At 52.5% G+C, this 12,421-nt stretch overlaps 1 protein-coding gene and 1 long non-coding RNA gene across 3 annotated transcripts in view; one reads left to right on the top strand and one right to left on the bottom strand.

The window, feature by feature from the left end:
- Positions 1 to 10,545, bottom strand: part of FLT1 (fms related receptor tyrosine kinase 1) — a 176,479-nt gene extending 165,934 nt beyond the window's left edge. The window contains exons 1-2 of one of the 2 annotated variants that reach the window (XM_078443807.2): positions 10,527 to 10,545; positions 9,199 to 9,532 (exon numbers count right to left, since the gene is read on the bottom strand). In XM_078443807.2, the coding sequence (XP_078299933.2) occupies positions 9,199 to 9,262 (64 nt within the window). In that variant the 5' untranslated portion in view covers positions 9,263 to 9,532; positions 10,527 to 10,545. Of the gene's footprint in view, positions 1 to 9,198; positions 9,533 to 9,655; positions 9,800 to 10,526 lie in introns of those variants that run through there. The other variant, XM_060637463.3, reaches the window with a different exon arrangement.
- LOC132682238 (uncharacterized) lies at positions 3,192 to 6,938 on the top strand. The gene is made up of 2 exons (XR_009611560.3): positions 3,192 to 3,689; positions 5,250 to 6,938. It is a non-coding gene; the product is annotated as an uncharacterized LOC132682238 (long non-coding RNA).
- Positions 10,546 to 12,421: the final 1,876 nt, after the last annotated feature.

Genomic DNA, 12,421 nt, shown 5'->3' with positions numbered 1-12,421 from the left:
GCAGGTTGACAACCGTGGCCGCAGTGTTGTGTAGCTGCTCCCTCCGAGACAGGCGCCCGTCTCCTCGCCCCGCGACTCTGGGTCAGGACCTGCTCTTGACCAACCCAACGTGGCAGAGTGGTGTCGCAGGAGTTGCAAAGTCCAGGCCTCAAAGGGCCTCGAGGCTTCCACGGACACCCTCTTGCATCCCCCCGCCCATGTAAAGAAGCCTGGGCTCTACTACCGAATGGCAAAAGACCACATGTGGAGGGAGGCCCGGTGACAGCCAGTGCCAAGGTCCTGGTCGAAGTGCCAGGGGGCTGCAGCTGCATGAGGGATCCAGAGAGGAGACCCCAGAAACATCGGTCAGCCAAGCCCAGCCCAAATTCCTAACCCAGAGACTCATGGAGGCGTAATGAATTACTCTTGAAGGCCGTGGACTTTTGGGCCAGCCCATTACACGCTCATAGATGATGGATACAACTGTTACCATGACTCAGCCCCGCAGAAGCAGTGATTCAGCAGCGGGGAAAGAACATGTTCTGTATTTGAACTTGGTATCCAAGTAGAGCACACCTAACACGAGGCCTCGAATGCCTCATGGAGCCTTTCCCCCTCGGGCTCTTGGGGTTTCACGAGAAAGTTTCTGGCACGTCGTGCCGTACCACAGGAGGCCAGCTCTGTTTCCAGCCACGCAGCCACTCTTCTCAGCAATGGGGACAGACCCCCAGGCACAGCACGAGAGTCAGCAGAACCAACAAGGAGGATTCAGCCACCCAAGTGGGGGACCCTGACCCCAGCAAAGGAAGTACAGACACAGCAGGTCAGTCACAGAGGGCGGAGGGCCAGAGGGCTGGCCCGAGGTACACGGGCGCCCAGGACGCCTTTCAAAAGGACTCTGTGGACGTTTACCAATAGTTAGAGAGAGGACAGGCTGAGCGCTCCGCCGGGGAGCAGAGAATGACGACTACTAGCTCTATTGTCCGCACCTGCCACTCAGTGCCGGCTCCAAACTCACGTATCCCACCCGGAAACCAGACCCGCTTTCCTCAGAAGGCAATTCGGCCACTTCTGCTGGTTACCTGCCCCCAAGCTTTACCCTGATATTCCTCCTGCCACGCTGCTGACGCATACTGTTCCTAGCAGAAATTCTGAGAAATCGTTTCCTCTACCTCGCGATGACCTAGAACCTTTCACAGATCGGCACCTGGGCCTCCCAGGTGGCCAGGCCTCTCAAATCAGCCCCGAGGACGGTGGCTCTCAAAGTGTGGTCTCTGGATTAGAGGCATCGGCAACGCTTGGGAACTTGTTCGAAACGCAAATTCTCGGCCCCGCCCCAGACGCGCTGAATCAGAAACTCTGGGGTGGGGCCCAGCACTCTAGGGTAACGAGCTTTCCAGGTGATTCGAGGGATGACAAAAATAGGAGGCTCTTAACCTCAGCCGGCCACGGGAGCTTTCAAAATTACTGATGCCTGGGTCCCACGGGAGAGAGCGTGATTGAATTGGTAAGGGGTGCAGCCAGGACAAGAGGACGTTTAAAAGCTCCCCAGATGATTCTAACGTAGAGCCAACGTGGGGGACCATGTCCGTAGCAAGAGGCAAAGGGTTTCACAGAAATCAACTGGCGGACTAATCACTGATCAGGATTTTGCTACAAAGGTGGCCTGGAGTTTAAATGACTCCAAAAGCCGAGGCTTTTCGTTTATACAAGGTTCACTTCAGGCCCCTTTCCACAGAAGCATCTGATCGTTGTGATAGCTTTGCTGGCGTGGACCGCATGGGTGGGTCTGTAGCTTGAAAGGAAACCCACTCATGCTCCAGCAGTTAAATAGAAGGCTAGAAACCAGGCTGAGAAAAAGTGCCCGTAAGCACCGTGGCAGTCTGTGAAAAGACAAAAGCGTTTGCCAAGATGTGCGATACGAAACAAGGAAGAACATGAGCGTAAAACACGTTACATTTCAAGCCAGCAAGAAGCACACACAAAAACGTCTCATCAATAGTAGCACGACACAGTGAGACAGGGACACCTCCGTGACAACAAAGATTCCGGAGAAGGACACATGCCTTCGGGGCTTGGGATCACCAGGTGACTTTGTTCTGAAAGCAAATGCTTCGTGCAGCTTTCATTTATGACTGAAACCCATCTATTTCATGCCATTTTTGCTATTTTGCACCAAGTGCGCATTTTCTAAGAACCTGATCTTGCCACCCATGGTTTGGTGGTTAACGATGGTCTTCTTCAAGACGACGACCTCTGTCTACTTCGATTATAGGTCCAAGCCAAGTCTAAGATCTCATAAAAAGAGCCTCAAAGTAGGACACAGGTGTCCCAGCAGAAGAAAGGGCACAAGAACAATGCAGGAGCCAGAAGAGGCTCCCGGCTGGCCCCCCATCTAGTCCCTTAGCCACATAGGTCAAAGGTCGAGGCTGTAGACGAAGAGGAATTAGATCCGGACATCACTTTTTAATGTGCTTCTCAGTTTTTACTGTGCAAACAAAACATCAGTGGACTTTATTAAAAGACAGACTCTCTGATGCATGAAGTTCCCAGGGGATGCTGCTGTTGCTGGACCACGGACCACACTCTAAGAAGCTGGTTTTGGATAATCTGGGGGGCACGTGCAAAGTGTGGGGCCGGAGAGGGAGGAAAGGGGGCACTACTGTGGTCCCAGCCCAGGAGATGCAGGTTTCTTTTATTTATTTATTTTTTTTTTTAATTTTTTTTTTTTTCAACGTTTTTTATTTATTTTTTGGGACAGAGAGAGACAGAGCATGAACGGGGAAGGGTCAGAGAGAGAGGGAGACACAGAATCGGAAACAGGCTCCAGGCTCCGAGCCATCAGCCCAGAGCCTGACGCGGGGCTCGAACTCACGGACCGCGAGATCGTGACCTGGCTGAAGTCGGACGCTTAACCGACTGCACCACCCAGGCGCCCCAAGAGATGCAGGTTTCTAAGAACGTGTCTCACACCTACCTAGCACAGTGGTCCTGGCAGGAACCGATTTACGCGGAGGGTTGAAGAGAACCTATTCTATGGAAAGGGGAATTCAGGCCGACGAGCCTGATCCAGTGGGTCAGTGGAAACACAATGTCAGTTCTGCGTGTGGCCAGGTCTCTCTTTGGGTTTGTATCACAGCCCAGCACCATGGACTCAGCTCGGAGTCTACGGAAGGATGAGGAAGTCAAACCATAAAATAGGAGAGCACGGTTGTTCCAAACAATTGTAGAATATACTGGAGGGCAAAGCCTCAGTGCTGGGTACCGCACCCACAGAGGCTAAGACAGAACTTCTGTGTGGACTGAAACCCGGCTTTGGTAGCTCAGAGCACCCAGGGAGGCACCAGGACGAAACGGGAGGGGATGACAGGAGATAGGCATCTCGGAGAGTTGACAGTCAGAGCCCATTTCTTCCATCTTAGTCACACTCACTTACTATGACATCATCATTGCAGACAACATTATCTCTTGAGAACAGTCCCTCTAAGGAATCCACGGGAGCCGAGGCCGGTTAGACAGGCAGAAGTACGTTAATGTACTGGAATGAGTTCACGTCTGGCCCTGAGAGATTTCGTCGTTGAAATGGCAGGGTGGCTACATCTTTCCTGGATTCCAATACTTACCGAGGGCCCCCATACCAGGCATTACACTAGGCGCCAAAGAAAAGGGAACAAGGGGACAGACACGTAAGCGGAACAGTAATGATGCAGGTGAGAACAGCTGTGTGGGTGGGGGGGGCCTATCTAGGGGTCACAGAGAGGAGCGTGCATCCAGGAGCAGAAGGAACCATAAATTCTGTCTGCAGCTCTAAGGAAAAGCTCAAAGAGATGGTGATTTCTGAGCTCTTGAAGGACTTCGAAGGCAGGGGAGGAGGCCATGCAGAGACAGGGAAAGGGTGTTGCAGGCAAACAGCATGAATGCAGAGTGATGAATGCACGAGGCCCACGTTAAGAAAGGTGGGTCATTTATTTGAGTGGGCAACGCTGCGTGTAGCCGGGTCACAGTGGGGGTGTGGAGGGAAGTGGTGAGAGATGAAGCCAATAAGGGAGGCTGTAACTGTTTTAGCCACAGCAGTTCAAAAGAAGGGTTCTAACAGCTCACAAAGAAAATCGACTCGCTCACCAGATCTATCCGTGTACTAGCGAGCAGCCATAATTTTGATATTCCTTTTTTTTTTAAATGTTCATTTTGAGAGAGAGTGAGGGTGCAAGCAGGGGAGGGGCAGAGAGAGAATGAATCCCAAGCAGGCTCCGTGCTGTGAGCACAGAGCCCAAGGAGGGGCTCCATCTCGAGAACCGTGAGATCATGACCTGAGCCAAAAGCAAGAGTTGGCTGCTTAACCGACAGAGCCACCCAGACGCCCCATAATTTTGATATCTTCACCCAAATCCCTTCCTTAAGAAGATAGGAGAAAATTTCACATTCAAAAAACAGATGCCAGCGCTTAAAAAGAAACGTTAGCACTATAAAAATGTCATTCAACTAACATCTGAACATCTCTACTCCGCTTGGGGTGGAGGAAACACAGAAATGAAGAAATGTGATCTTTACTGTGAACGTCAGGTTCCGTTCCTGGGTCTGCCACTAGCCAGCTGACTGGGGGGGGGGGGGGGGGGGGGCGGGAACACTGAACTGTTCTGGGTGGGTTTTCTCATCTCTGAAACGAGCAGGTTGGATCTACGAGGTTCAACACCTAGCTCTCACCATGCATGTGTCTGAGAGACAAGATCAGATCTCGCAAGGAGCTCAAAATCAAGGAAAGGAGCAATCATCAGATATGACCCTCAGGCATCCAGCTTACCGAGACTGATGGGAAATCCCCAGGAATTCTTGACATCCCCCCACATCCGCCCCAGCAGCAATGCAGGAAATCTAGTCCACTATCTTCAGCAGACTCAATGGAACCATTTCCTTAATGAAACCCCCCTGCAGTCCCAGATGCTAAGCCAGAGGCTTTCCTTTCAATCCCTCCCTCAATTACCCCATTCCTCCCGTTTCCTTCCCCTCCCTCAATCTGGTATAAAATCCAGTAATCTCATCAGCAGCATGCAATTTCCAAGGCACCCAAGTGTGTGAGGAATCAACAGTGATCCTGGAAAGCATTTGGCAGATCTTGTCATTCCTTACAAGCCTCACTAGTATCCTAAGACCAGTGGGATGGAATGGACTATCCTGTTCTATTAATTATTTAAAGCAATGCAACAGATGCTTTTAATGCTTTCAACCATTGCTGATAACAAATTCCTAATAACGTATGTGTTGTTTCACAGGTCCTTCCTCTCCTATCCACAATGACAAGACTCTGCAAGGTGGTGTTTACTTGATATCCCATCAACTCCGGACCACGCAACTGAACCTAACGCCAATGAGCTTTGCGTTTAACACCCAAGTGCGAAGAGTTTCTTTCACTTTCTCCCCACTCTTATGCCCGCTCACATACACATCTCAGTTTAAAGCACCACAGAAGCTACTTACTTTGTTATTTGTTCCTGCTTTGCAGAACTTCCTAAGCCCGAGTAAACATCAGAGACAACCAGGCAATATGTTGGATAACCTTCCTCAAGGACGTTGCTTTTTTAATTTTTTTTTTGTCACCATAAAACCAATTGTTTGCAACATATTTTCAACTGCCCTATTACATGCATTCAAAGTAGATGTAGAATGACTCAACAGTCTTTGGTAAGGAGAACAAAGTGATTATTTAGTTTGTTCTAAAAAAAAAAATTACACAAAATAGGTCCAATTTTTACATAGAGGTTTGGTATCCCTGTTGAAATCTGAAATTTTTAGGAAAAAGTTATCTTTGAATCAAGTCAGTGAGAATGTTTTAAAAACCAAGAGATTCTTCCAAGTTTAAAATGACCGACCTCCTTAAAAGAGGTAATGTACCCAGAGTTAGAAAGTAGAGTTTGCTTCAGAGTTACACATTCTGCTTGTAAAAAGCAAAATAAGCCCATGACTATGACTGGTTCAGACAGCCTCTAACAGGTTAGCTCTTGCAACCCATTAAAGGCCAAGTTAACCAGCTGGTAGATGAAAAAGCAAATGCAGGGTGATTACTGATAGCAGGTGAAAGCCAGCTCATCATTATAGCTGCGGCTCTGACATCACAGGACTTATCATCCATTCTATATGCAAATATAAAAGGGAGAGAGAAAAAGACACCACTGTTCAGTCTATTTCTTGGCATCATTCACTGAGTCTTGAAGAATCCGAAAGGGGCCTTGAAATAGGCATCTATTCTAACTTCTGACTTTCAAATATGAAAACAACCCACTTAGTGATTCCTAGAAAAGAAACTGGCTAGCCTGTCCTAGAACTTCCAACAGGGAAAGAAAAAAACCTCAGAATAACAATAAATAAATAAGGTAAAAATATGAACGAAACTAGAGCAGGTGACCACCTACATTTCATCTGCAACACAATCCATCAAGTGGAAAACTCCCTTCGTGGACTGCCCAAGGTGATAATTGACATTTCAAATATGCAATATGGAAAACACTACCAAAAAAGCGTGGTTTCCTAAACCTGTGAGAAAACAACAAAAACTGTCGTGTCAAATTAGCTTCATTATGAGAGGTTCATGGCATTCTATTTGGAAATGAGTATTCTACTCATGCACAATTTTAACTTTGTATTACTAATGCAGATTTCCCTCACAAGATTCATTAAGGGATGCATTTGCAATTCGAGCAAATTGTGAATATCAGTCGCTCAAAATCTCAAGAAAAATGGGGGCAGATAAAAAAGGGTTTGTGTCCTTAATCATGGACATTGTGCCTTAAAAGTAAGAAAATGAGACTTTGAGCCAGAGTAAGGGAGGTACTCTTTGTAGAGGGAAAGACTGCAACATAGAGGACTTGAAAATACTTGAATTACTGTTACCCTTTTCTTTCTCAGGACATTTGGAAGAAGGTAAATGTAATCTTTAGGGGGAAATGCATTATCTTTTTGTCTGACTGCGCCTCTGGTTATTTTATACCTCAGCGCACGCACACATACTCACACACACGCACAAAATATTACTAACTCACAAATACTCAAGGGCTATACGGCACCTGAAGATGAACAGACTCCTGGTAAACCCCGGGGGGATGGGGGGGGGGGCAGAAACTTGGCCTCTTTCTGGACACCACTCCCCAGAGAAGCAGCCCCTCTCCGGAAAACTTGAAAACTCCTGATGCAATTTACAAAGCAGGCAGCTGATTGTTTTACTGTGAGCCCACTGGGTTAACCAGTCGAGAAGCTTGTGGTTTACAAAGCCATGCTTCGACAATTACTCGCCCCAACCACTGAAACAACAGTCCTTAAACCAGCAGGTAGAGGAGTTCTCACGTGGCTAATGTTTTGTCTCGCTTTCTTGCTATAACGCATAGACATTTTTTTAAATAACAAAAGACTTCCAAGATGTCTGCCTCGTTTAAGTAAAATAAAATCTGAACTCTCCAGAGACTCTTACCCAGGTTTCTGAAAATCTACCAATCTAACTTGCTCCTAATCACGAACAGAACTATATACTTCACTGGTCAACCACGGTTTTGAAACAGAAGTAAAGATGTGCCATGTGTGATGCAGAAAAGCCAATGAAACATAAACTTCTCCCTCCATTTTTTGGATTCGCAGGGATTTACCCAGATTTACCTTTCTGTAACAGCTGAATGGACTTCAGACGTTAAGTGCTCTCAACAACTATACTTCAATATAAGTGACTTTTCAAAACAAAAAACAATACTTTTGAAATAGAAAAGCAGTATTTCATTTAACACAGTTATGTTAGCGACTTTCCCAACTTATAGCGAGTTCTCAGACATCAGGACTTCGCCTTGACTCTCAGTCTAATACTTTCGCCAACCTAATTGGAACTGTTACTGGTTATTTAGAAACCGACAATCTCATTAGTCCTTCCCACCGAGAGAGAATATTAAGTTACTGCCTTTTGGGTTTAACAAGCATTTTAAAAAAAAGGATGCTCAACCCTACCTTTTCCTTCCCTGGAATCACTGCAATACCTTTTTTGATGTTACTGTATTTTATTTCATAGTTTACCTTTTCTCTAGGATGCTGAAAAGAAAAAGAGCCCGTGGCTCTCTGCCCCCATCCCCCACCCCCCACGCCGGAGGGTCTGAACCAGTGGCTCGGCCTCTCCGCCCCTCTGGGCAGCAAAGGCGAGTCCAGGCCCCTACGGCCGCTCGGGCTTTGACGCCTTGGTGGGGGGCGACCTCCACACTCACAGCGGCATGACCTCGTGGGTCCCAACGGGTCGGCCGCGGGCATCCTTAACTCCCGGCAAAGGGGCGGACCTCGCCAATGCCTCCAACCGCACCTTTTGGTCCAAATCGTCCTCCCTCTCTTCTCTCGGGATTTAAAGGCTAGGCTCGCAATTCCGAAACGTAACGGGATTCGGGTTCTCGACGGCCCTGGTCGGTCAGGTTCACTCAGGTCGGCGACCTGGGGCTGCGCCCGCGGCGGAGGCCCCACCCGGTGGCTGCGCGCCGCGCGCTCGGGGCCCGGCGATAGGAGTGGAAGCCGGGAGGAGTGGAAGCTGGTGGAACGTTCCCGGGGCCGTTCGCGCCCGGGGACCCGAAGTGGGCCCAAGGGCACCAGCTTTTGCCGTCTCCCGGGATCTGTCCGCTCGCGGCTGGCACGCGACCCCCTCCGAGCGGGCTCTCCTCCTCCCCTCCGGAGGTGCGACGCAGTAGCCGGTGCCCAACATCGCCAACGCCCGGGCCTCAGCCCAGCCCCCGGGCAGACTCGCGGGCGTTCCGGGAGCCGCTGCTCCGGGCTCCGATGGGCCCTGCCGACCCCCCGCCGGGCCGCCTGGGAGCAGGCTGTTGGGGGGGGGGGGGGTCAGGCAGGTCCGAGCGCGCGGCGCTCCCCGAGCCCGGAGCCTGGGCGGGGAGACCCGACCCGGGAGCCGGGCGGAGAGGATCGGCGACTGCAGCGGCCGCAAAGGGGCGCGGACCCCTGCGCGGTGCCAGCGGCCCCCCGCCAGCCGCTCTCCTCTCCCAGGCGCCCGTCCCGCCTGCCCGGCGGAAGGGAAGGGCGCCGCGGCCCCCAGGCGTGCCCGCCGCCACCGGCGTCCCAGGTTCCCCGGCGGGGCTCGCTCCCCCGGGCTGCAGCCTCACCTCCCCGCGGGCACCCGGCCCCGGCCCCCAGGGTGCGCCCGCCTGCCGCCCCACCCCAGCCCCGCGCGGGCCTCCGGCCGCGGCCCCGCCTCACCTGTAAGCAGCAGACCGCCGAGCAGCGCGCACAGCAGGACCCCGGCGTCCCGGCAGCTGCCCATGGTGAGCGCGACGCGGCCTGCTCGCCCGGTCCCCGCGCGGCTCGCGGGCCACGGACCCAGCCGCGCGGATCTGTCGTGTCGCACTCCGGTCCTCCGCCCCGAGAGCCCCTGTCCGGCTCCGGCCGGGGAGACCACCACGTCCGCGGGTAATCCTCGCAGCTCGGCGTCCCCTGGCCGCTGCGCTCCAGTCCCGGAGCCCGCTCCGAGCCGCCGCCGCCGCCGCCGCCGCCGGGGAGTGTCCGTCCCGAGCGCTCCGAGCCTTCTGCGGACCTCGATTAGAAGGAGCCGAGGGCGGGGGCGATTTATAAACTTTCCCCAGCCCACTTCCTACCCCGGCACCTCCTTCCAGTGACGTCAAGGGGTCCCCCACCCCTCATCCGCCTCCCCACCTACCCTCTTCCTCCGGGACCTGATTCCCTGCGGCTCCCGAGGGGGGCGGGGGCCGCCGGGGGGCGGGCAGCCGGGGGCCGAGCGCGCGTCGGGACGGCGTGCGAGTGCTCGCGGGGAGGCGGCCGCGGCAGGTTCAGGGTCCTTGCTCCCGTCCCTCCGGCCCCGGTCCCCTCCTCCTTCCCTTAGCGCTCAGGAAATCCTTGCAGCCTCCCTCCCTCCTCTCGGCTTACTCAGCCCTGGGGGCCGCCCGGAGCTGGGAAGGGGGACGGGGCTGGAGCTCCGCCGGCCGGCCCCGGGGGCGGAAAGTCCGATCCGTGGGAAGCTGGCCGCGCCTCCGCGACGGTGTCCTTGGCACGGAGGAGCGAGGCGCAGTCCGGCTCCCTCCTCTTCCTTGTTCTTCCCGCCCTCTCTAGCCGCCCCAGGCCCCCCTGCATGTCCCCAGGCGTCTAGGAAGGCGCCGGAGACCCTCGGGCCCGAGGGACTGGACCGGGAGCATCCGAGGGGACCGGACGCTGGCCCGGCATCTTCGGGAAGACGGAGAGAGCCCTCTCCGATCCCTGGGGAGTGCGTCTGTGTCTTTTTCGGCCGCAGGGATGCACCCGCCCAAGTCATTTCCTAAACCCCTCGCTTCCTAGAAGCAAAACAAGGAATAACATCATGGCACCTTTTTAAAAGCTGAGGCGTGAAACTGCTCCTGCAACCCGTGTGGGCCGAGCACTTGGGCTTTATTTCCTAAACGCTCGAGAAAAAAAAAAAAAATCTTTCCGATGGCAGCTTGCTCCGCCAGATGAGTGACTGCGGCTTTTGGAGCAAAACCCGACATTAACTCGAGGCACCAGATCATTTGCCATGACACCAATTATGTCCCCATTACCTCCAAGGCCGGCCGAAATCGCCCCACACTCTACGGAACGGCCGGGTCTTGTCTTTGTAGATGCCGCTGGTTGGTTCTGGTTGGTTCTATCGGAACCTGCCAGAGAGCCGGTCTTGGTAAAAGGGACTGTGGTGGCTCCTCAACGGGGACCAGCGACTCCTTCAGTAGGACTGGACTACCTCCCCTCCTGGGAAGGTTGGGCAAGCCGAGGTTGCCACACCTATGGGCGGCCGAGCGAGGACAGGTCCCCGGACACCCGCCGCCCTGGGTGCAGAAATCGCTCAAAGCCGCACCTGGCGAGCCGCAGTCCCTGGTGGTTCGGAAGAAAGAAAGACGGCGTGGAGTCACAGCTCGGTGCCAGCCTCACCAGCCCCTTCTGTGTTTCCAATGTTCCTCACCGCTCTCCCCGGCTCCTTTTTTTTTTTTTTTTTCCCCTCTGCCTCGCCCAAGCCCGACTCCTGGAAAACCATGGATTATTCATTGCGTGAGCAGTTAATAAATACGGATTGCTGGAAGTTGACCCCTGATCCTTCTGCAACAAGTCTCCCAGCCCTGGTCCCAGTCCTGGACACACTGGGAGAGCCAAGGTGTCCCTCTGCCCCACTTCAGATCTGCTGGTCACTCCCAGGCCCCCTCCCGAGGAGAAGCATTCAGCCTTGACCCCCTTCTGCAGCACCTCCCAGAGCGCAGGCATCGTGCTGAGGCGGAAAAACATCCAGATGGGAAGATGTCATCTCTGCCTTCTAAGGAGCTTAGAACTCGGAGAGGAGGTTGATAGATAAAGAGGCCATGACGCTACAGTGCAGGGATCACCCTGTGCGGGGATCCTCCACGGGGGCACAGAGAAGTGGTGGTCTGTCCTGAGAGTTCAGGACAGCTTCTCCGGGACAGACACTGAGCTGACTCTGGAGCAGAGTAGTCCGTAGTACAACCTGCGAACCTTTCGTTCAGCTTTAAAAATGCCATTTGGTTCTTTACACACCCAGAGAGACAGCACTCTACATGCCTGCAGCCAGAAATAAGTTTGTATCCAGTTTATTTGTGAAGCCGGAACAGGTGTTGGTTGGACAGCCGAAACTACCTTCGTCATCTTAAGACACGTTGCATAATTATTTAAAGTTAAGGGAGTCCTGGTCAAATCAATCTACCTTCATGTGGACCAAAATCATTCTGCCTGAAAAGTGGTCCTCCACAAATGCCTCAACTGTTCTTTGGGAAAGTTGCAGGCTTTTAATTATAGTCGGCAATTTTTCTCCCCCCTGCTTCTTTATTTTGGTAGCTGGGCTAGCCTCCTCACAAAGAATTCAAGACACGACAAGGGTTTGTTCATGATTTCATTTCAGCTCACATTTTAACATTTAGACAAAAGCAAAAATGATGGGGAATAAACGTATGGCTCTCAGCTCCCCCTCCCTCCAAAGAGATAATGCCTTTGAAGGAGGATGGGTTACCGGCACTCTTCTAACTAAACCAGTAACGAAAGCGGTTTTCTAGATAATCGGGATGGAGAAGATCAATTTCAACATGCCTGGTGGGTATAAAAAGCTATTGAAGTGGGCGATCTGCTTGCTTCCTGCTCACACACAAAAGAACATTTCACCTCCTGCAAAACCAGACACTCTCTCTCGTTATCAGCTACAAACATTCTCTTGAGGATTCTTTCCAGTCCCTATTCAGAGGCTCAGTGTTGGTAAAACCAACAGCTTTAATATTCAAGACTGCGTAAGAGTGTGGTGGCTCCAGTGTGAGTGGCAGGAGGGTAGCCAAGGCCTCAGCTTCTCGTAGGGGACCAAGTGTGGAGCTGCTCAGCTTATCGGCACCGGGGCTCCATCAGGAATTTCATCCTTACCTGTGCTAGGTAGCTTCAGAGCAAAGAGAAATGATATTCCTTGGCT

This window comes from Panthera onca, chromosome A1 (assembly GCF_046562875.1).
Source record: "Panthera onca isolate mPanOnc1 chromosome A1, mPanOnc1 haplotype 2, whole genome shotgun sequence".
Lineage (NCBI taxonomy): Eukaryota > Metazoa > Chordata > Mammalia > Carnivora > Felidae > Panthera > Panthera onca.
The sequence above is the reverse complement of the archived record's forward strand: the minus strand, read 5'-3'. Positions and strand labels throughout refer to the sequence as shown.